Source organism: Budorcas taxicolor, chromosome X, assembly GCF_023091745.1.
Source record: "Budorcas taxicolor isolate Tak-1 chromosome X, Takin1.1, whole genome shotgun sequence".
In the NCBI taxonomy this organism is placed as follows: domain Eukaryota; kingdom Metazoa; phylum Chordata; class Mammalia; order Artiodactyla; family Bovidae; genus Budorcas; species Budorcas taxicolor.
Genome location: NC_068935.1, coordinates 67,683,591 through 67,708,264, shown reverse-complemented (window position 1 = coordinate 67,708,264; position 24,674 = coordinate 67,683,591). Strand labels below are relative to the sequence as shown.

At 37.1% G+C, this 24,674-nt stretch overlaps 1 protein-coding gene across 1 annotated transcript in view; it reads right to left on the bottom strand.

Moving 5' to 3' along the window:
* Positions 1 to 24,674, bottom strand: part of HDX (highly divergent homeobox) — a 218,134-nt gene that overhangs the window by 64,960 nt on the left and 128,500 nt on the right. The window contains exon 5 of the mRNA XM_052663693.1: positions 13,868 to 14,075. Within this exon, the coding sequence (XP_052519653.1) occupies positions 13,868 to 14,075 (208 nt within the window). The remainder of the gene's footprint in view (positions 1 to 13,867; positions 14,076 to 24,674) is intronic.

Here is a 24,674-nt window from a genome sequence, read left to right as displayed (position 1 = left end):
TAATTATTTTTAATTTAAATGTATTTATTTTAGTTTAAGGCTAATTACTTTACTATATTGTATTGGCTTTGCCATACATCAACATGAATCTGCCACGGATGAACACGTGTTCCCCATCCTGAACCCCCCTCCCACCTCCCTCCCTGTACTATACCTCTGCGTCATCCCTGTGCACCAGCCCCAAGCATCCTGTATCCTGCATCAAACCTGGACTGGTGATTCGTTTCTTATATGATATTATACATATTTCAATTCCATTCTCCCAAATCATCCCACCCTCTCCCTCTCCCACAGAGTCCAAAAGGCTGTTCTATACATCTGTGTCTCTTTAGCTCTCTTGCATACAGTTTATAGTTACCATTTTCCTAAATTCCATATATATGCATTAGTATATCGTATTGGTGTTTTCTTTTTTTTTTATAAGTTAGATGCAAATCATAGTATTTTTTTAAAAAAATTTACAGTGATTTTATTTATTTATTTATTTTTCTTCTTTTTTTAAATTTTTATTTTTACTTTATTTTACTTTACAATACTGTATTGGTTTTGCCATACATTGACAGGAATCTACCATGGGTGTATACAAGCTCCCAATCCTGAATCCCCCTCCCACCTCCCACCCCATATCATCTCTCTGGATCATCCCCATGCACCAGGCCCAAGCATCCTGTATCCTGTATTGAACATAGACTGGCACTTCGTTTCTTACATGATAGTATACATGTTTCAATGCCATTCTCCCAAATCATCCCACCCTCTCCCTCTCCCTCAGAGTCCAAAAGTCCATTCTATACATCTGTGTCTCTTGCTGTCTCACATACAGGGCCATCATTACCATCTTTCTAAATTCTGTATATATGTGTCAGTATACTGTATTGGTGTTTTTCTTTCTGGCTTACTTCACTCTGTATAATCGGCTCCAGTTTCATCCATCTCATTAGAACTGATTCAAATGTATTCTTTTTATGGCTGAGTAATACTCCATTGTGTATATGTACCACAGCTTTCTTATCCATTCATCTGCTGATGGACATCCAGGTTGTTTCCATGTCCTGGCTATTATAAACAGTGCTGCAATGAACATTGGGGTACATGTGTCTATTTCAATTCTGGTTTCCTGGTGTTTTTCTTTCTGGCTTACTTCACTCTGTATAATAGGCTCCAGTTTCATCCACCTCATTGGAACTGATTCAAATGTATTTTTTTTAATGACTGAATACTCCATTGTGTATATGTACCACAGCTTTCTTATCCATTCATCTGCTGATGGACATCTAGATTACTTCCATGTTCTGGCTGTTATAAACAGTGCTGCAATGCACATTGGGGTACACGTGTCTTTTAAAATTCTGGTTCCCTCGGTGTGTATGCCCAGCAGTGGGATTGCTGGATCATAAGGCAGTTCTACTTCCAGTTTTTTAAGGAATCTCCACACTGTACTCCATAGTGGCTGGACTAGTTTGCATTCCCACCAACAGTGTAAGAGGGTTCCCTTTTCTCCACAACCTCTCCAGCATTTATTGCTTGTAGACTTTTAGATCACAGCCATTCTGACTGGGGTGAAATGGTACCTCATTGTGGTTTTGATTTGCATTTCTCTGGTAATGAGTGATGTTGAGCATCTTTTCATGTGTTTGTTAGGCATCTGTATGTCTTCTTTGAAGAAATGTCTATTCAGTTCTTTGGCCCATTTTTTGATTGGGTCGTTTATTTTTATGTAATTGAGCTGCAGGAGTTGCTTGCATATTTTTGATATTGGTTGTCATTTGCTTCATTTGCTATTATTTCCTCCCAGTCTGAAGGCTGTCTTTTCACCTTGGTTATAGTTTCCTTTGTTGTGCAGAAGCTTTTAATTTTGATTTGGTCCCATTTGTTTATTTTTGCTTTTATTTTCAGTATTCTGGGAGGTGGGTCATAGAGGATCCTGCAGTGATTTATGTCGGAGAGGGTTTTGCCTATGTTCTCCTCTAGGAGTTTTATACTTTCTGGTCTTACCTTTAGATCTTTAATCCATTTTGAGTTTATTTTTGTGTATGGTGTTAGAAAGTGTTCTAGTTTCATCCTTTTTCAAGTGGTTGACCAGTTTTCCCAGCACCACTTGTTAAAGAGATTGTTTTTAATCCATTGTATATTCTTGCCTCCCTTGTCAAAGATAAGGTGTCCATAGGTGCATGGATTTATCTCTGGGTTTTCTATTTTGTTACATTGATCTATATTTCTGTCTTGGTGCCAGTACCATACTGTCTTGATGACTGGCTTTGTAGTAGAGCCTGAAGTCAGGCAGGTTGATACCTCCAGTTCCATTCTTCTTTCTCAAGACTGCTTTGGCTATTCTAGGTGTTTTGTATTTCCATATAAATTGTGAAATTATTTGTTCTAGCTCTGTGAAAAAATACCGTTGGTAGCTTGATAGGGATTGCATTGAAACTATAGATTGCTTTGGGTAGTATACTCATTTTCACTATATTGATTCTTCCAGTCCATGAACATGTCATATTTCTCCATCTATCAGTGTCCTCTTTGATTTCTTTAACCAGTGTTTTATAGTTTTCTATATATAGGTCTTCGGAGAAGGCAATGGCACCCCACTCCAGTAATCTTGCCTGTAAAATCCCATGGATGGAGGAGCCTGGTAGGCTGCAGTCTATGGGGTCACTAAGAGTCAGACACGACTGAGCAACTTCCACTTTCACTTTTCACTTTCATGCATTGGAGAAGGAAATGGCAACCCACTCCAGTGTTCTTGCCTAGAGAATCCCAGGGACGGGGGAGCCTGGTGGGCTGCTGTCTGTGGGGTCGCGCAGAGTCGGACACGACTGAAGTGACTTAGCAGCAGCATATATAGGTCTTTAGTTTCTTTAGGTAGATATATTCCTAAGCATTTTATTCTTTTTGTTGCAGTGGTGAATGGAATTATTTCCTTAATTTCTCTATTTTCTCATTATTAGTGTATAGGAATGCAAGGGATTTCTGCGTGTTGATTTTATATCCTGCAACATTACTATATTCATTGATTAGCTCTAGTAATTTTCTGGTGGAGTCTTTAGGGTTTTCTATGCAGAGGATCATGTCATCTGTAAACAATGAGAATTTACTTCTTCTTTTCCAATTTGAATTCCTTTTCTTTCTTTTTCTGCTCTGATGGATGTGGCCAAAACTTCCAAAACTATGCTGAATATTAGCGGTGAAAGTGGGCACTCTTGTCTTGTTCCTGACTTTAGGGGAAATGCTTTCAATTTTTCACCATTGAGGATAATGTTTGCTGTGGGTTTGTCATATATAGCTTTTATTATGTTGAGGCATGTTCCTTCTATTCCTGCTTTCTGGAGTTTTTTTTTTTTTTTTTTTTTTTTATCATAAATGGATGTTACATTTTGTCAAAAACTTCCTCTGCATCTATTGAGATAATCATATGGTTTTTATTTTTCAATTTGTTAATGTTGTGTATTACATTGATTGATTTGTGGATGTTGAAGAATCCTTGCATCCCTGGGATAAAGCCCACTTGGTCATGGTGTATGATCTTTTTAATGTGTTGTTGGATTCTGATTGCTAGAATTTTGTTAAGGATTTTTGCATCTATGTTCATCAGTGATATTGGCCTGTAGTTTTCTTTTTTTGTGGCATCTTTGTCAGGTTTTGGTATTAGGGTGATGGTGGCCTCATAGAATGAGTTTGGAAGTTTACCTTCCTCTGCAATTTTCTGGAAGAGTTTGAATAGGATAGGTGTTAGCTCTTCTCTAAATTTTGGTAGAATTCAGCTGTGAAGCCATCTGGATCTAGGCTTTTGTTTGCTGGAAGATTTTCGATTACAGTTTCAATTTCCATGCTTGTAATGGGTCTGTTAATATTTTCTATTTCTTCCTAGTTCACTTTTGGAAAGTTGTACTTTTCTAAGAATTTGTCCATTTTTTCCACATTGTCCATTTTATTGTCATATATTTGCTGATGGTAGTCTCTTATGATCCTTTGCATTTCTGTATTGTCTGTTCTGATTTCTCCACTTTCATTTCTAATTTTGTTGATCTGATTTTTCTCCCTTTATTTCTTGATGAGTCTGGCTAATGGTTTGTCAATTTTATTTATCCTTTCAAAGAACCAGCTTTTGGCTATGTTGATTTTTGCTATGGTCTCTTTTGTTTCTTTTGCATTTATTTCTGCCCTAATTTTTAATATATCTTTCCTTCTACTAACCCTGGGATTCTCCATTTCTTCCTTTTCTAGTTGCTTTAGGTGTAGAGTTAGGGTATTTATTTCACTTTTTTCTTGTTTCGTGAAGTATGCTTGTATTGCTATGAACTATCCCCCTTAGCACTACTTTTACAGTGTTCCGCAGGTTTAGGGTTGTTGTGATTTCATTTTCATTCGTTTCTATGCACATTTTGATTTCTTTTTTGATTTCTTCTGTGATTTGTTGGTCATTCAGCAGCGTGTTGTTCAGCCTCCATATGCTGAAAATTTTAACAGTTTTTCTCCTGTAATTGAAATCTAATCTTACTGCATTGTGGTCAGAAGAGATGCTTGGAATGATTTCAATTTTTTTTTTTTTTTTAATTTACCAAGGCTATATATATGGCCCAGAATGTGCTCTACCTGGGGGAAGTTTCCGTGTTCACTTGAGAAAAAGGTGAAAATCACTGTTTTGGGCTGAAATGTCTTATAGATATCAATTAGGTCTAACTGGTCTATTGTATCATTAAAAGTTTGTGTTTCCCTGTGAATTCTCTGTTTAGTTGGTCTATCCACAGGTGTGAGTGGAGTATTAAAGTCTCCCACTTTTAATTTGTTATTGTTAATTTCCCCTTTCATACTTGTTAACATTTTTCTTATATATAGCAGTGCTCCTATGTTGGGTGCATATATATTGACAATTGTTATAGCTTCTTCTTGGATTGATCCTTTGATCATTATGTAGTGTCCTTCTTTGTCTCTTTTCACAGCCTTTGTTTTAAAGTCTATTTTATCTGATATGAGTATTGCTACTATTGCTTTCTTTTAGTCTATAATTGTGTGGAATATCTTTTTCCAGCCCTTCACTTTCAGTCTGTTTGTGTCCCCTGTTTTGAGGTGGGTCTCTTGTAGACAACATATATAGGGGTCTTGTTTTTGTATCCATTCAGCCAGTCTTGTCTTTTGGTTGAGGCATTCAAACCAATTACATTTAAGGTAATTATTGATAAGTATGATCCCATTGTCATTTACTTTATCTTTGGGGGTTCAAGTTTTACACCCTTTTTGTGTTTCCTGTCTAGAGAAGATCCTTTAGCATTTGTTGGAGAGCTGGTTTGGTCGTGCTGAATTCTCTCAGCTTTTGCTTGTCTGTAAAGCTTTTGATTTCTCCTTTGTATTTGAATGAGTTCCTTGCTGGGTACAGTAATCTGGGTTGTAGATTTTTCTCTTTCATCACTCTAAGTATGTTTTGCAATTCCCTTCTGGCCTGAAGAGTTTCTACTGAAAGACTAGCTGTAATCCTTATGGGAATTCCCTTGTGTGTTACCTGTTGTTTTTCCCTTGCTGCTTTTAATATTTGTTCTTTGAGTTTGATCTTTGTTAATTTGATTAATATGTGTCTTGGAGTGTTTTGTCTTGGGTTTATCCTGTTTGAGACTCTGGGTTTTTTGGACTTGATTATTTCCTTCCCCATTTTAGGGATCTTTTCAACTATTATCTCCTCAAGTATTTTCTCATGGTCTTTCTTTTTGTCTTCTTCTTCTGGGACTCCTATGATTCGAATGTTGGGGCATTTAATATTGTCCTGGAGGTCTCTGAGATTGTCCTCATTTTATTTAATTCGTTTCTCTTTTTTCCACTCTGATTCATTTATTTCTACCATTCTATCTTCTACTTCACTAAACCTATCTTCTGCCTCCGTTACTCTACTATTTGTTGCCTACAGGGTGTTTTTCATCTCATTTATTGCATTATTTCGGAGAAGGCAATGGCACCCCACTCCAGTACTCTTGCTTGCAAAATTCCATGGATGGAGGAGCCTGGTCGGCTGCAGTCCATGGAATCGCAAAGAGTCGAACACAACTAAGTGACTTCACTTTCACTTTTCACTGTCATGCATTGGAGAAGGAAATGGCAACCCACTCCAGTGTTCTTGCCTGGAGAATCCCAGGGACAGAGGAACTATGTAGGCTGCCATCTCTGGGGACGCACAGAGTCGGACAGGACTGAAGAGACTTAGCTGTAGGATTGCATTATTCATTATATATTGACTGTTTTTCATTTCTTCTAGGTCCTTTTTAAACCTTTCTTGCATCTTCTCAGTCCTTGTCTCTAGGCTATTTATCTGTGATTCCATTTTGAATTCAAGATTTTGGATCATTTTCACTATCATTATTCCTAATTCTTTATCAGGTAGATTCCCTATCTCTTCCTCTTTTGTTTGGTTTGGTGGGCATTTCTCCTGTTCCTTTACCTGCTGTGTATTCTTCTGCTCTTCATCTTGTTTATATTGCTGAGTTTGGGGTGGCCTTTCTATATTCTGGCAGTTTGTGGAGTTCTCTTTATTGTACAGTTTCCTCGCTGTGGGTGGGGTTGTACAGGTGGCTTGTCAAAGTTTCTTGGTTAGGGAAGCTTGTGTCGGTGTTCTGGTGGGTGGAGCTGGATTTCTTCTCTCTGGAGTGCAATGAAGTGTCCAATAATGACTTATGAGATGTCAATGGTTTTGGAGTAACTTTGAGCTGCCTGTATATTGAAACTCAGGGGTGTGATCCTGTGTTGCTGGAGAATTTGCATGGTATGTCTTGTTCTGGAACTTGTTGGTCCTTGGGTGGTGCTTGGTTTCAGTGTAGGTATGGAGGCGTTTGATGAGCTCCTGTCAATTAATGTTCCCTGGAGTCAAGAGTTCTCTGGTGTTCTCAGGATTTTGACTTAAGCCTCCTGCTTCTGGTTTTCAGTCTTATTGTTACAGTAGTCTCAAGACTTCTCCTTATATACAGCACCATTTATAAACATCTAGGTTAAAGATGGAAAGTTTCTCCACAGTGAGGGACACCCAGAGAGGTTCACAGAGTTACATGGAGAAGAGAAGAAGGAGGAGGGAGATAGAGGTGACCAGGATGAGATGAGGTGGCATCAAAAGAGGAGAGAGCAAGCTAGCCAGTAATCACTTCCTAATGTGTGCTCCACAGTCTGGATCACTCAGAGATGTTCACGGAGTTATACAGAAAAGAAAAGAGGGAGGAAGGAGACAGAAGTGGCTAGGAGAATAAAAGGGAGGAATCAAAAAGAGAGAGATCCAGTCAGTAATCAGTTCCCTAAGTGTTCTCTACTGTCTGGAACACACAGAGATTCACAGAGTTGGGTAGAGAAGAAAAGGGGGAGGGAGGAGACAGAGGCGACCTGGTGGAGAAAAAGGAGAGTCCAAAGGGGGAGGGAGCAGTCAAGCCAGTAATCTTGCTCCCAAATAAAAATGGGTACTGAAGATTTGGTTCTTAATGGTACACGATTGATAACAAATACCAAAAAGCAAAGATTAAAAATCTAGAGTAGAAGTTAGGTTTTCAAAAATACAATATTAACGAAAAGAAGGGGAAAAAAAGAAAAAAATAGTCACAAAAATTATATATAAAAAAAATATATATATATGAAGTTGCTTTAAAAAATAGGGTCTTTTTTTGGCAAAGTAATAGTAGGTTATAAAAATGAAAATTAAAGGAGTAATAGAGGACTTAAAAATTAAAAAAAAAATAAAAATAATGAATAATCATAAAAATAGTAAAAATACATCTGGGACTTTCTCTGATGTTGTTGTGGGCAGTGTGGATTCAGTTCATTTTCGGATAGTTCCTTGGTCTGGCTTATATTTCTCAAGATCTATAGGCCCCTTCCTATGTAGTTGGTACTAAAGACAAGGTTTTAATCTATTGCACCTGTTACTTCCAAGGCGGTTCCCTCTGTTTTAGCTTCTGTTTGCTGGTCTCTTCAGTGTCTGATTTCCACCCTGACACAAGGAGGGGTGGAGGTGGACACTTTTTTTAGGCTTACTTGTTCAGTCATGCTGCAGGGAGGGAGGGACTCTGCAAACAAATAACACTGGCATGTGTTCACAGTGTCTCAGCCACACTGGGCCTGCCCTGCTGACGGCGCATGTGCCCTCCCTGCCCACACTGCTCAGGCTCTATGTTGCTCTGCCAGGAACCATCCGAGGCTGGCCCTGGGCTGCCTGCACCTCCCAGGTCTAAGCCGCTCTGTTTCAGGCACTCAGGTAGTCCTCAGAGGTGCAGACTCTGTTGGGCCTGCATTTTGTGCCCTTCCCAGGTCCAAGCAGCTCAGGTGATGAGGTGTTTGGCTAGCACAGTTGCTGCGACTTATCACTTCCCCTGTCCCTGCTGCTCGGTTTTCTGGGTGTATAAGAGGCGCACCTTCTCAGGTGGATGTTGACTGTCCAGAACCCCCAAGAAGTCTTAGTTAGCAAAGAAGGCCACTTGCAGTTTGGTACATAATGTCTCTCTGGGGATGCAATTGCCCCCTTCTGGCTCTGGCTGCCTGTCACCAGAGGGGGATGGTCTGCAGCTGGCTATCTCTGTTCAGTCTTTTGTTCTGTGTGTGGGCCTGGTGGTGTCTTAGGTTAGGGCTTTTCACGTGGTAGCTATCCCACAGTCTGGTTTACTAACCCAAGTTAGTTCGCTCAGATTGTCCTCGGGGCATTCAGGCTTGGTCCTTAACTCTAAGCAATGCAGCCCGCACCACCCTGCCCGGCCCCCGCTTGCTAGTGGTGGGTGCAGGCATCTGGGCTGCTTCTCCGCTGGGGGAGTTACCATTGGGCTCATAATCTGTGGGTTTTGTTTATTCATTTTTCTTCCCTGTTATGTTGCCCTCTCTGCTTCCAAGGCTCGCCACAGACTCAGCAGTGAGAGTGTTTCCTGGTGTTTGGAAACTTCTCTCTTTTTAAGACGCCCTTCCTGGGATGGAGCTCCGTCTCTACCTCTTTTGTCTCTTTTTTTTGGTCTTTTATGTTTTTTCCTACCTCATTTAGAAGACAATGGGCTGCTTTCTGGGTGCTTGATGTCCTCTGCTGGCATTCAGAAGTTGTTTCGTGGAATTTACTCAGCGTTTAAATGTTCTTTTGATGAATTTGTGGGGGAAAAAGTGATCTCCCCATCCTATTCCTCTGCCATCTTAGGACCACTCTCTGCATGTTTATTGTTTAATTCTTCTAGGTTTTTGTTAATTGATTCTTGCATTTTCTTCATTTTGTTTTCAAACAGTTTTTTATCATCTTTACTATCATTATTCTGAATTCTTTTTCAGGTAATTTCCCTATTTCTTCTTCATTTATTATTAGAGCTTCCCTGCTGGCTTGGATACTAAAGCGTCTGCCTGCAATGTGGGAGACCCAGGTTAGATCCCTGGGCTGGGAAGATCTCCTGGAGAAAGAAGTGGCAACCCACTCCAGTATTCTTGCCTGGAGAATCCCACGGATGGAAGAATCTGGTAGGCTACAGTCCATGGGGTTGCAAAGAGTCGGACACGACTGAGCGACTTCACTTTCACTTTCTTTCTTCATTTATTTGGACTTCTGTGTTTCTAGCTTATTCCTTCATTTGTGTAGTATTTCTCTGACTTTTCTTTATTTTTTTTTTAACTTATTGTGTTTGAGATCTCCTTTTCCCAGGCTGCAAGGTTGAATTTTTTCTTCCTTTTGGTTTCTGCCCTCCTAACGTTTGCCCAGTGGTCTATGTAAGCTTCTTATAGGGTGAGATTTTTGCTGAGTTTTTGTTTGTTTGTTTTTCCTCTGATGGGCAAGGCTGAGTGAGGTGGTAATCTTGTCTGCTGATTATTGGGTTTGTATTTTTGTTTTGTTTGTTGTTTAGATGGGGTGTTCAGCACAGGGTACTACTGGTGGTTGGATGATTCTGGGTCTTTTATTCAAGTGGTTTCCTTTGTGTAGTTTCTCACTATTTGATACTCCCTAGGATGAGTTCTCCTGTAGTCTGGGGTCTTGGAGTCAGTGCTTCCACTCCAAAGGCTCAGGGCTTGATCTCTTTATTAAATGATGTTTTTTTCACCTGTGATGTCTTACTCTTCATTGTTAATTTCTCTTTCTTCAGTGAAGATTCCTGTTTCCTGAGGGAACAGATAGCAAGATATAGTCCAACAATGATCAGAAACACTGTCTTCAGTAAGGTAGGACTGGGTGCTGACAGAAGGAGACTTTAGAAAATCTGGGTCTAAGCCAGATCTCAGGATCTCTGCTTCTCAGTTGTCATAGTTCCATCCTCTCTTCAATCTTCATATTTCTTTGTTATAAATTGTACATTAAAATTCATCTCTGCAATACTCCAACGATTGCTGTCAGACCATCAGGCTGTGAGGAAGTGTAACACCTGCTCAATTTGGAGACATGGGTCTTGGAGACATGGCCATTTAAGAAGCACTGTACTAGTTAGATGGAGAGGGCAATGGCACCCCACTCCAGTACTTTTGCCTGGAAAATCCTATGAACGAAGGAGCCTGGTAGGCTGCAGTCCATGGGGTCGCTAAGAGTCGGATAGGACTAAGCAACTTCCCTTTCACTTTTCACTTTCATTCATTGGAGAAGGAAATGGCAACCCACTCCAGTGTTCTTGCCTGGAGAATCCCAGAGACGGGGGAGCCTGGTGGGCTACCATCTATGGGGTCACACAGAGTCGGACGCAACTGAAGTGACTTAGCAGTAGCAGTAGCAGTACTAGTTAGAAGAGAAATTCTTCTTTTTCTGGAACTCTTTTGCTAGTCACTTGATTATTCAACTTTGAAATTTCCTTCAAATGGTAGGATAAAGGTACGGCACCTATCCAGCACACAGGTAAATGCATCAGTCTGCACACATAACATCTGCTTCCTTTTGACATTTATATCCTCCAAGTGGCAGGTGGCCTAAACAAGATGACTGTTGAGCTGTTTCCCTATCTATCATCTTTGATTTTCAAAGCTACACAGACTCACTGGAAACATGCTGGACTATTCAACAAATATTGTAGGGGCATTTGGATAATCATTTGGAAAATAAAATTAGGTATTTTCTTCACACATCTTAAAGCAAAACAATTTCTAGGTGGGGTAAATATCAAGTTGTAAAAATGAATCCATAAGGAAACAAGAAGCATATATGGGGTATGTTTACCTAATTGTAGTATAAGGAAGGCTTTTTAATCATGACACCAAAGTCATAAACCATATAGGAAAAAAGCCGGTATATCTGACAACAGAAAAATTACAACCAAAAGTTGTGACTGTTGAAAACTTCATAAACAAACTTAGAAGGTAAAAATAAATTAGAAAATATAGTGTTACTATCCTGTTCAATAGAATTTTAAAAAAGCCAAAGCAAAATTATCTCTATGATAAATGCAAAAAGAAAACTCACTATATATTATATAATTCAACTTATATGATATGCCCAGAAAAGACAAATTTATATAGTCAGAAATCAGATTAGTTTTTGCCTAGGTTTTGAGGTGAGAGTGGATATTGACTGAAAATGGTCTCAAGGAAATTTTTTGAAGTGATGAAAACATTCTATAATTGGATTTTAGTTTTTTGATGTGGTAAAAATATTCTACAGCTGGATTTTAGTGATTATTCTAAAATTCAATTTTAGAAATGGCAATGATTATACAACTGCATATAATTTACTAAAAATCATGGAGAAGGAAATGGCAACCCACTCCAGCATTCTTGCCTGGAAAATCCCATGGAGAGAGGAGCCTGGTGAGCTACAGTCCATGGTGTCACAAAGAGTTGGACATGACTGAGCAACTAAATCAAACCATTGAATTCTACTTTTGAAATGGATGGATTTTATTCTATGTAAATTAAACCTTAATAAAAGTGTTCATAAAGGTGTCAGGAGAAGACTGTTTCTGTATTTGAAATCAAACGAAAAATTCTTCTTATGGACAAATGATATAATTACATATTATTATTTAAATTCTTATTTAGGGAAACACTAAGAAGCATTAACCAACCAGTCCATTCTAAAGGAGATCAGTCCTGGGTGTTCATTGGAAAGACTGATGCTGAAGCTGAAACTCAAATACTTTGGCCACCTCATGCGAAGAGTTGACTCATTGGAAAAGATTCTGATGCTGGGAGCGATTGGGTGCAGGAGGAGAAGGGGACGACAGAGAATGAGATGGCTGGATGGCATCACCAACTCGATGGACATGAGTTTGAGTGAACTCCAGGAGTTGGTGATGGACAGGGAGGCCTGGCATGCTGCGATTCATGGGGTCGCAAAGAGTCGGACACGACTGAGTGTGTCCGACTGAATTGAACTGAACTGAAGAAGTATTATAAAGATGATCTAGCCTAACTCCCTTATTTTTTGGATAAGAAAACTAAAGCCTGATGATTTAAATAGTTTGCCTGAAGTCACATAATCAGCTAGTAGAAGATCTAGGACTTGCACCCAGGTTGCCCAGTTACTAGCCTGTTGTTTATCACATTATGCCATACTGTCTTTCATTACAGTGTCCTAAATTAAACTGACTAAAATTCAAAAAAATTAAAATTATCATGTACTATAATCTTTGGATTGTTGTAATAGCAAATATTTTCTAAGCATGGGAGATCATTAATGTGGTAGATCAATTTTACTTTTTGTGATGATGATGTGGAAGACTGCTCAGGTGGAAGCATTAAAAATCAAAAATACGAATGTTGGTGACAGAGGCTTAGAGCCATTATGAAAAACAGTATGAAAACTCCTTAAAAAATTAATAATAATTTTTTTAATTTAAATTTTTAATTTAAATCCAACAATCCCTCTTCTGGGTATATATCCCAAAGAAATGAAATTAGTATCTCAAAGAGGTATGTGCACTTCCATGTTCATTGCAGTATTAGTCACAGTAGCCAAGGTATGGAAGCAAGCAAGTGTCCATAGACAGATGAATGGATAAAGAAACTGTGGTATATACATGCAATGGAATATTATTCAGTCTTTTTAAAATCCTGCCATTTGCAAGTGCTTGGATGAACCTAAAGGACATTATACTAACTGAAATAAGCCAAATACAGGAAGAAAAATACTGCATGATCTCATTTATATGTGGAAAAAAAAATCAAATATATAGAAGCAGACTAGAATGGTAGGTACCAAAGTGAGGACATGGGGAAAATGGGGAAATTTTGGTCAAAGGGTGAAAACTTTCAATTACATAGTCTAGGTAACTAATATAGAGCATGATGACAATAATTAACAATATAGTTGACCTTTAAACAACATGAGGGTTAGTGTCATGGAAGCCCCATCACAGTTAAATATCCAAGTATAACTTTTGACTTTTCCAAAACTATACTAATATCCTACTGTTGACTTACCAATAGCATAAACAATTGACTAACACATATTTTGTATGTTTTATATATATTACATATATTTTATGTATTCATGACATACCTTTTTCTTTTTTGATATTTCTAGGCCACATGGTTTTTCTGCAGGGTTTTCCAAATTGTTGCAAATCTCCACAAGTTATTCCAAAGTATTATTGAAAGTGAACCAGTGCAGTTCAAACCCATGTTGTTTAAGGATCAACTGTATGTTCTATATTGTATGCTGGAAATTTGCTTTGGGAGTAGATTTCAGGTGCTCTCATTACATACACAGACAAAAAGGTAACTATGTGAAGAGATGGATATGTTAATTAGCTTGACCATAGTAATCATTTCTTTATCTATATTTGTATCTAAACTTGTACACTTTAAATATATATAATATTATTTTAAAATATAATGAAAATATATAAAATATGTCTATTTAACCAAATGTTTTGATGACTTTAGATTTGAAGGGCAGTAAACTGAAAAGCAAGTAAAAATGCATCAAATACACAAAAGATATCATTAGGAGGTGCAGCATATAAAATACCTTGAGAACTTCCTTCAGACAAACAGATGGATACTTCATCATTTCTGTCATTATCCTCTCCTACTTCAGGACCAGCTTCCTCTCCTGGTGTGAGTGCAGACAAAGAACCATATTCGGGCTGCTCAGAAAAATCAGCAGGGCCTCCTCTTGGAGGTGGAACTTGAATCCCCATTAAACGATATTTCCTTCTTCGATTCCCAATCCATGTCTTTATAAGAGAAATACAAGAGGAAGTTTTGTAAAAATAGAAACCTTAGCAGTTCTACCATTAAAATAATAAATGAATGTTGCATAAAATATGATTGTAAAGAATAAATAGGTACTGAGAAAAAATGCAGCTTTATTATTACTCAATAAACTAAAATATAAATGTTTCTATTCAAAACTTTTTTTATTATCTTAATAATCAGACTTTCAAGCAACATGCAGCCCATTGCAGAATACTCTTTTGCTTTTGTTTTCTTTCTGGAGAAAATAACCTACCAAATATTTCAAAAGAAACATGAATTGCTTCTTTCCCAAAAGGGACCAGGCATGCAGCTCTAAATATATTTCATATCCTAATTCCAATCTTGATCTTCCTAGGTGAAAATGTGCTTTCTAGTAACTTTTTTTGGCTTCACAATGATTACCTGGGTATTTTAAGTATTATAATATTCCATTTTATTAGATTTAGAACCAATTTCTAAAACTTGTTATATTAAAATAAGTTTGGAGTTACAGGAAGTTACAAAAATTGGTCTTCACTGAATTTTCTTCAATTTACATTTTACATAATTATAGTACTATAACAGAAAATGGAAATTGATATTGTACAATATGTGTTGACAATTTTATTTTCCTTTATCATAACATTCTTCTCCTCCTTTCTGCTATCTTCAACTCCTGACAACCATCAATGTGTTTTCCACATCTATAATTGTGTCATTTTGAGGATGCTATATAAATAGATTAATGCAGCATGTGACTGCAAAAAAATTCAAAAAATTGGCTTTTCTCATTCAACATAATTTCCTGGAGATTTATTCAAGTTACATGTGTTAATAGTCTCTTTCTTTTTATTGCTAACAAGTCTTCCATGATACAGCTTCTTTCCTTTTCTTTGCAGTGTTTGTTTAACTCTTCACTTGTTGGAGGACACTTGCTTCCAGTTTTTAGCTATTATATACAGCCATAAAGCGCCTATGAACAGTTTGTACAAGTTTTTGTGCTGATGTAAGTTTTCATTTCTCTGGTATAAATGCCAAATAATGAAGTATCTGGGTCAAATGGTAATTATATGTTTAATTTTAAAAGAAACTGCCAAATTGTTTCCATAAAAGTTGTACCATTTTAAATTCTTACCAGCTATGATTGAGAGATTCAGATTCTTGGTTTTCTTGCTAAGACTTGGTATTATAAGTATTTTTTTTCTTTTTTAGCTGTTCTCATTTCTGCATATAGTAATGATCAAGTTCTTAATTTAGTTTTCCCAATGGTTAGTAGTATTGATAATGTTTTCACATACTTTTTGCCATCCACCTATCACTGAACTGTCTCTTTGTATCTTTTGCCCATTTTGTGATAAATTTGGTCTTTTAGTACTGAGTTTTGAGAGTACTTTATATATTCTAGATATGATTTTTTCTCAGATATGTGATTTTGCAAAATTTTCTTCCATTTTGTAGCAGATATGAGTTCTTTGCCAAATATGGGGCTTGCAAATATTTTCTCCTTGTCTGTAGCTTGTATTTTCACCATCTTGGTCTTTTTTAGCACAAAAGTTTGTTTTTTTGTTTTTGTTTTTGTTTTTTTATATAAAGTTGAAGCTATTGCTTTTATTCTTTTATGGGTTGTGCTTTTAGTACTATTCTTAATAATTCTTCACCAAGCTGTATTAATATTTAATTTTTATCATTTTATTTTTCACATTTATATTCCTGGTCCATTATGAATTCATTCTTGTCTAAGGTGTGAGGTCTAGGTCTAAGGTAATTTACATTTTCCAACAGAAATACAGTTGTTCCAGAACATTTCTTGAAAAGACTTCCTCCACTGAATTGCTTTTGCATCATCTTGTCAAACTTAGCTAAGCTGGCTATGGTTGTGCAGAAATATTTCTGCATTCTCTATTCTGTTCCAATGATCTATACATCTATCACCCTGCTAATACAGTCTTCATTACTTATATAATAAGTCTTGAAATTCTTTCACTTATTATTTTTAGAACTGTTTTGGTCATACAAGCATATTTCTTTCGATATGAATTTTAGAGATATCTTGTCTACATCAACAAAAAATCTTGCTGGAATTTTATTGGAATTATGTTAAAACTGATTAACAATTTGAGAGGACTTGACATTTTTACTATGTTGGATCTTCCAGTATGTGTACACAGAATGTCTCCCCATTTACTTAGAATTACTTTTATTCCTTTCATCAGTGTTTTGTAGTTTTCATTTAAGTCCTATACATGTTTTGCTGGAGTTACACGTATTTGATTTTTTGAGTGATTGCAAAGAATGTATCTTAAATTTCAGTTTGATTGTGTTTGTTTTTAACTATACAGACATGCAATTGATTTTTATATGATGATCTTGTATCCAGAGACTTTGATGAATTCACTTATTAGTTGAAGGAGTGCTTTATTTCTTTACCAGTTTCTAAACAGACAATCCTGTATCTTTTATTTACTTTTGTTGATTTATTGTACTGGTTAGAACTTCCAGTATTATAATAAAGGTGGCCAGAGTGAATATCTATTTTTCTGGTCTCAGGGGAAAGCTTCTATTATTCACCATTAAAATATGGTGTTAACTGTAGGTTTTGAGTGCTTGTAGATTTATTTTGGGGGGAGATTTTTTAATGATGAATTCAAATTTCTTAATAGTAATAGGGCAACAAAAATGTCCATTAATAAATGAATGAATAAAGAAATGTGGTATATATAATTATATGCAATGTAATATTACTCAGCAATTAAAAAAAGAATGAAATAATGCCTGGAATGGAGATTAGCATACTGAGTGACGTAAATTAGCCAAAGACAAATGTCATATGATATCACTTAAATGTGGAATCTAAAAAAAATTATCAGTTCAGTTCAGTTCAGTCATTCAGTCGTGTTCGACTCTTTGTGACCCCAAAAATTGCAGCACTCCAGGCCTCCCTGTCCATCACCAACTCCCGGAATTCACTCAGACTCACGTCCATTGAGTCAGTGATGCCATCCAGCCATCTCATCCTCTGTCGTCCCCTTCTCCTCCTGCCCCCAATCCCTCCCAGCATCAGAGTCTTTTCCAATGAGTCAACTCTTCGCATGAGGTGGCCAAAGTACTGGAGTTTCAGCTTTAGCATAATCCCTTCCAAAGAAATCCCAGGACTGATCTCCTTTAAAATGGACTGGTTGGATCTCCTTGCAGTCCAAGGGACGCTCAAGAGTCTTCTCCAACACGACAGTTCAAAAGCATCAATTCTTCAGCACTCAGCCTTCTCACAGTCCAACTCTCACATCCATACATGAACACAGGAAAAACCATAGCCTTGACTGGACAGAACTTAGCAAAGTAATGTCTCTGCTTTTGAATATGCTATCTAGGTTGGTCATAAATTTTCTTCCAAAGAATAAGCGTCTTTTAATTTCATGGCTGCAATCACCATCTGCAGTGATTTTGGAGCCCCAAAAAGTAAAGTCTGACACTGTTTCCCCATCTATATCCCATGAAGTGATGGGACCAGATGCCATGATCTTCGTTTTCTGAATGTTGAGTTTTAAGCCAACTTTTTCACTCTCCTCTTTCACTTTCATCAAGAGGCTTTTTAGTTCTTCTTCACTTTCTGCCATAAGGGTGGTGTCATCTGCATATCTGAGGTTATTGATATTTCTCCCGGCGATCTTGATTCCAGCTTATGTTTCTTCCAGTCCAGCGTTTCTCATGATGTACTCTGCATAGAAGTTAAATAAGCAGGGTGACAATATACAGCCTTGATGCACTCCTTTTCCTAATTGGAACCAGTCTGTTGTTCCATGTCCAGTATTGACTGTTGCTTCCTGACCTGCATACAGATTTCTCAAGAGGCAGGTCAGGTGGTCTGGTAGTCCCATCTCTTTCAGAATTTTCCGCAATTTACTGTAATCCACACAGTCAAAGGCTTTGGCATAGTCAATAAAGCAGAAATAGATGTTTTTCTGGAACTCTCTTGCTTTTTCCATGATCCAGTGGATGTTGGCAATTTGATCTCTGGTTCCTCTGCCTTTTCTAAAACCAGCTTGAACATCAGGAAGTTCACGGTTCACATATTGCTGAAGCATGGCTTGGAGAATTTTGAGCATTACTTTACTAGCATGTGAGATGAGTGCAATTCTGCGGTAGTTTGAGCATTCTTTGGCATTGCCTTTCTTTGGGATTCGAATGAAAACTGACCTTTTCCAGTCCTGTGACCACTGCTGAGTTTTCCACATTTGGTGGCATATGGAGTGCGGCACTTTCACAGCATCATCTTTCAGGATTTGAATTAGCTCAGCTGGAATTTCTGCACCTCCCCTAGCTTTGTCCATAGTGATGCTTTCTAAAGCCCACTTGATTTCACATTCCAAGATGTCTGGCTCTAGATGAGTGATCACACCATCATGATTATCTGGGTAGTGAAATCTTTTTTGTACAGTTCTTCTGTGTATTCTTGCCACCTCTTCTTAATATCTTCTGCTTCTGTTAGGTCCATACCATTTCTGTCCTTTATCAAGACCATCTTTGCATGAAATATTCCCTTGGTATCTCTCATTTTCTTGAAGAGATATCTAGTCTTGCCCATTTTGTTGTTTTCCTCTATTTCTTTGCATTGATTGCTGAAGAAGGCTTTCTTTTCTCTTCTTGCTATTCTCTTGAACTCTGCATTCAGATGCTTATATCTTTCCTTTTCTCCTTTGTTTTTTGTCTCTCTTCTTTTCACAGCTATTTGTAAGGCCTCCCCAGACAGCCATTTTGCTTTTTTTGCATTTCTTTTCCATGGGGATGGTCTTGAACCCTGTCTCCTGTACATTGTCACAAACCTCAGTCCATAGTTCATCAGGCACTCTATCTATCAGATCTAGGCCCTTAAATCTATTTCTCACTTCCACTGTATAATCATAAGGGATTTGGTTTAGGTCATACCTGAATGGTCTAGCGGTTTTCCCTACTTTCTTCATTTTAAGTCTGAATTTGGTAATAAGGAGTTCATGATCTGAGCCACAGTCAGCTCCTGGTCTTGTTTTTGTTGACTGTATAGAGCTTCTCCATCTTTGGCTGCAAAGAATATAATCAATCTGATTTCAGTGTTGACCATCTGGTGATGTCCATGTGTAGAGTCTTCTCTTGTGTTGTTGGAAGAGGGTGTGTGCTATGACCAGTGCATTTTCTTGGCAAAACTCTATTAGTCTTTGCCCTGCTTCATTCCGCATTCCAGGGCCAAATTTTCCTGTTACTCCAGGTGTTGCTTGACTTCCTACTTTTACATTCCAGTCCCCTATAATGAAAAGGACATATTTTTTGGGTCTTAGTTCTAAAAGGTCTTGTAGGTCTTCATAAAATCGTTCAACTTCAGCTTCTTCAGCATTACTGGTTGGGGCATAGACTTGGATAACAGTGATATTGAATGGTTTGCCTTGGAAACAAACAGAGATCGTTCTGTCTTTTTTGAGATTGCATCCAAGTACTGCATTTCAGACTCTTTTGTTGACCATGATGGCTACTCCATTTCTTCTGAGGGATTCCTGCCCGCAGTAGTAGATATAACGGTCATCTGAGTTAAATTCACCCATTCCAGCCCATTTTAGTTTGCTGATTCCTAGAATGTCAACGTTCACTCTTGCCATCTCCTGTTTGACTACTACTTCCAATTTGCCTTGATTCATGGACCTGACATTCCATGTTCCTATGCAATATTGCTCTTACAGCATCAGACCTTGCTTCTATCACCAGTCACATCCACAGCTGGTTGTTGTTTTTGCTTTGGCTCCATCCCTTCATTCTTTCTAGTTATTTCTCCACTGATCTGCAGTAGCATATTGGGCACCTACTGACCTGGGGAGTTCCTCTTTCAGTATCCTATCATTTTGCCTTTTCATACTGTTCATGGGGTTCTCAAGGAAAGAATACTGAGGTGGTTTGCCATTCCCTTCTCCAGTGGACCACAGTCTGTCAGACCTCTCCACCATGACCTGCCCGTCTTGGGTTGCCCCGTGAGCATGGCTTTGTTTCATTGAGTTAGAGAAGGCTGTGGTCCTAGTGTGATTAGATTGACTAGTTTTCTGTGAGTATGGTTTCAGTGTGTTATTAACTTATTCACAAAATAGAAATATACTCATGGACACAGAAAACAAACCTATTACCAAAGGGAATAGTGGGATGGGGGGGATAAATTTATGAGTTTAGAGTTAACATGCACACACTACTATATATAAAATAAATAACCAACAAGGACCTACTATATAGCACAGGGAATTATAGTAATTGTCTTCCAATTATGTATAATAGAAAAGAATATGAAAAAGAATATATACATATGCATATATATGTATATGTATATATATGTGTGTGTATATATGGCTTCCATGGTGGTGCAGATGGTAAAGAATCCTCATTCCATGCAGGAGACCTGGGTTTGATCCCTGGGTTGGGAAGATCCCCTGGAGAAAGGAGTGACAATCCATTCAGTATCCTTACCTAGTGAATCCCATGAACAAAGGAGCCTGGTGGGCTACAGGCCATGGTCGCAAAGAGTCGGACATGACTGAGCAACTAACATGCACACACACACACAGACACACACACACAAATATGCATACATATATCAAACCGTATCACTTTTCTGTACATCTGAAACTAATACAACATGGTAAATAAACTATAATTCAATTAAAAATGGTTAACAATCAATAATTTAATAGGGCTTCCATGATGGCTCAGTGGTAAAGAACCTGCCTGCCAATGCAGGAGATGCAGGTTCGTTCCCTGGATCAGGAAGCTCCCCTAGAAAAGGAAATGATAACCCACTACAGTATTCTTATCTGAGAAATCCATGGAAAGAAGAGCCTGGTGGCTGCAAAGAGTAGGACATGACTTAGTTACTAAACAACTAAGAAAATTATGTAGAAAATTATGTCTACCCCAACATTTTTTGAAAGCAGCAGTTTAAAACCAATTTCATACTCAAGTTTCTCATGTAATTTTCAAAAAGCTCATAACCTTTATAGTTTTGTTATGATACCCTACAAAGAATAATTGCCATGCCAACCTACAAAGTAAAATATTTCTTAAAACCTGTTTATTTTCTTTGAGTGTAGAAAGTTACTCAATAGCATTTCATAATTTCAGGTCTAAATTTGATTATGGTACCCTTTCTTTGTATAGCAAGTAAAATTTCTTCTATATCACAAGGTTTACATATATACAAAATAACCTTAGATGTAATGTTCTACATTATTTATCAAATGTAAATAAAAATTATGAATAAAGTTAACTTTTACTTGGTAAGATTTTGTAAAACATAATGCAAGGGAAAACAGAACTATTTAGTTAATCCAAGAAGATTAATTCTTTATATATTTGTGTGTGCATTTTCTCTTCATATTTTAGGGAATGTAGTACGTTTGATGTATTTAGCATTCCATGCTAAATGTGAAACCTGAAGCACATGGATTGCTTTGTAAGCTACCAAATGAAAACTATGTGGTAGAAAAGAAAAAAAAATCATGAATATTAATTTTGCTAGCTTTGGTAACTTCTCCCACGGAGAAAGTACTAGTTTAAAGAGTATAGTTCTGTTTCAATTTTCCTTCATATGGTCTCAATGAGAATAAACTATTAGACTTCAGAAAAAGTAAAGAATTTAAACTTCTTACTAAAGCTCCATTAAACTGTCATTTATTTTCTCTATTTTTTATCTTTGAATACTGTTGCTTATCAAATTTTAAATGCAGAAGCTTCTTTTACACAATAATCTTAGCCATAGATGCTTGGAAAAATGATCATGTGGGCAGACTAAGACCAATACAATTTTCTTAGGATATTTTTTGTTTCCTTTAGGTCATGAAGATTTGGGAAAAGAGGAGAAAAGGAAAACAGAAACCAGTTTTGATTTGTCTTCAACTTTTTTTTTTTCACCCATCTTGGGAGAAATGAGTAATTATGGAATGCATAGTGATAAAGGTAAAATAATATTTCACGTGAACCCCAGGATTATATGAGAATTTATTACATACTAGGACTGAAATAGTTCCTCTCTGGATATTTCTTAAAACTGGAAAGCAGTGAGAAAATAATTTGGTGTACAAATATAATGTTAATGATTTTATTACACTTTCAATGAATCATAGAAGATAGAAGTAATCTTAAAAGCCAACTAGTCTAACTTTCCATTTAATGTAAAGGTTCCTTCTTCAGCAACGTAGGTGAATGGCTAGTTAGTCTTTGCATGAAAATTTCAAGAATATGAAGCATACTGCCGCTGCTGCTAAGTCACTTCAATTGTGTCCGACTCTGTGTGACCCCATAGATGGCAGCCCACCAAGCTCCCCCATCCCTGGGATTCTCCAGGCAAGAACACTGGAGTGGGTTGTCATTTCCTTCTCCAATGCATGAACGTGAAAAGTGAAAGTGAAAGTGAAGTCACTCAGTCGTGTCGAACTCTTAGGGACCCCAGGGACTGCAGCCTACCAGGCTCTTCCGTCCATGGAATTTTCTAAGCAAGAGTACTGGAGTGGCTTGCCATTGCCTTCTCCAATGAACCATACTACTTTGCAAGATTTTCCCAGTCCATTTTGTATATATATATATATATATATATATATATATATATATATATACATTTTTTTCAAAATGTTCTTCCTTAGACTGAATCAATATCTATTGTCCTATTAATCTAAGCCTTGGTTCCATTTTTTCACTCTGGATCCACCTTATCTGAAATAGCCTTTTCTGCACTCCAACTATCAATTATGTAAAGAGAATTTATTCCCTTTGGGGGAGGGGCATGCCATGTGGCTTGCAGGATCTCAGTTCCCCAAGCAGAGGAGATTGAACCTGGGCCATAGCAATAAAATTACCAAATTCTAACCACTAGGCCATCGAGGAATTTGAGTATTTATTTCTTTGTTTTATAGGGATTTGAAATATACACTTTTTCAACCATTTTATGTGACTCAAGGTTAAGTTATTTTATCAATCTAGGCCTCAAGTTCCTTATCTGAAGAATCTATAAATTGATATAACTGGTTTCCAAATCTATAGTCTTCTGGATAATATTTACCACTCCACAGTTGCTCATAAGTTTATATAATAACTATATCTTTTCAACCAGAATTCCCCCTGTATTAACAGGACAAATATAATGACTACTAAAAATGAGAACTCTCAGGCCTTACAAGCTTCTAAGTACATTTCTATTAAAAATAGAAAAAATAATATTCCAAATTGCTGTTAGTTTAAATGTATATCATTATATACCTGTTTCCTGTGTACTATGCAGAAAGGGCATACCTTTCTGTTAAATATGCATTCTCCCAAGGAAACCTCCTACACTGTTGGTTGGAATGTAAATTGGTGCAGCCACTACGGAAAACAGTATGGAGGTTTATCAAAAAACTAAAAATAGAACTACCATTTGACCCAACAATTCATCTCTGGGTACATATCCAAAAAAATAAAAATAAAAACACTAATTCGAAAAGATACATGCACTCCAATGTATATAGCAGCATTATTTACAATTGCCAAGATATGGAAGCAACCTGTGTCCATCAACAGATGAATGGATAAAAAAGTTGTGGCATGTGTACACAAACACACACACAGTGGAATACTACTCAGTCATATAAAAAGAACAAAGATCTTTCCATTTGTAGCAACATGGACTTGAAGGGCTTTATGTTAAGTGGAGTAAGTCAGATCAAGAAAGACAAATATGTATGATATCACTTATGTGGAACCTAAGAATACAACAAATTAGTGAACATAACATAAAAGAAGCAGACTCACAGATATAAAGAACAATCTAGTGAGTACCAGTGGAGGGGAGAGTAAGGGCAATATAGAGATGGGGCAAAGGGAAGTACAAATTATTGGGTGTAAAATAGACTATAAGGATTTATTGTACATAGGGAATATAGCCAATGTTTTGTAATAACTGTCAATGAAGTATAACCTTTAAAACTGTATTAAAAATTCATTCTTTCATTCCACAAATATTACTGAACATCAAGGATGTATAAGCATTGTGTTAGAGCCAGAGATACAGTAGTAAACAAGTAAGCCTCATATATGCCCTTTGTGGAACTTAGATGTACAATTTGGTAGATGTATAAACAATAAATAAATAGACTAGAAAAATACAAATCACAAAATTTGACCAAGTATTATGGGGGGAAAGAATGAACTAGAATATTTTGCCATAAACAGAGTGTAGTAAAGGGAAATCCTTTCCAAAGTCATATGTCATAAGAATTATTACAGGAAAGGAAATGTTCAGATCCTAGGACCCTTCCCTGCAAGCATGATTTAGTAGATCTGGGATGGGGTGATCAGTATTTTTAAGAAGTATGCAAAGTAATTCTTATGGTAAAACATACGCTGGTGAAATAGAAATAGAAATAATGTTGGATTGGTAATAAGGAAATCTGGCATCTAATAAACCAACTGGCTGTGTGTCCTTCAACAAGTCATACCCCTATCTAACCACACTTTTCTTATATAAAATAAGAGTATGAAATTCAATCTCAAGATGCCCACCAGCTTTAATTCAATGTCCATGGTATGTGGTATACTATATATGGTATATAGTCAACCATGGG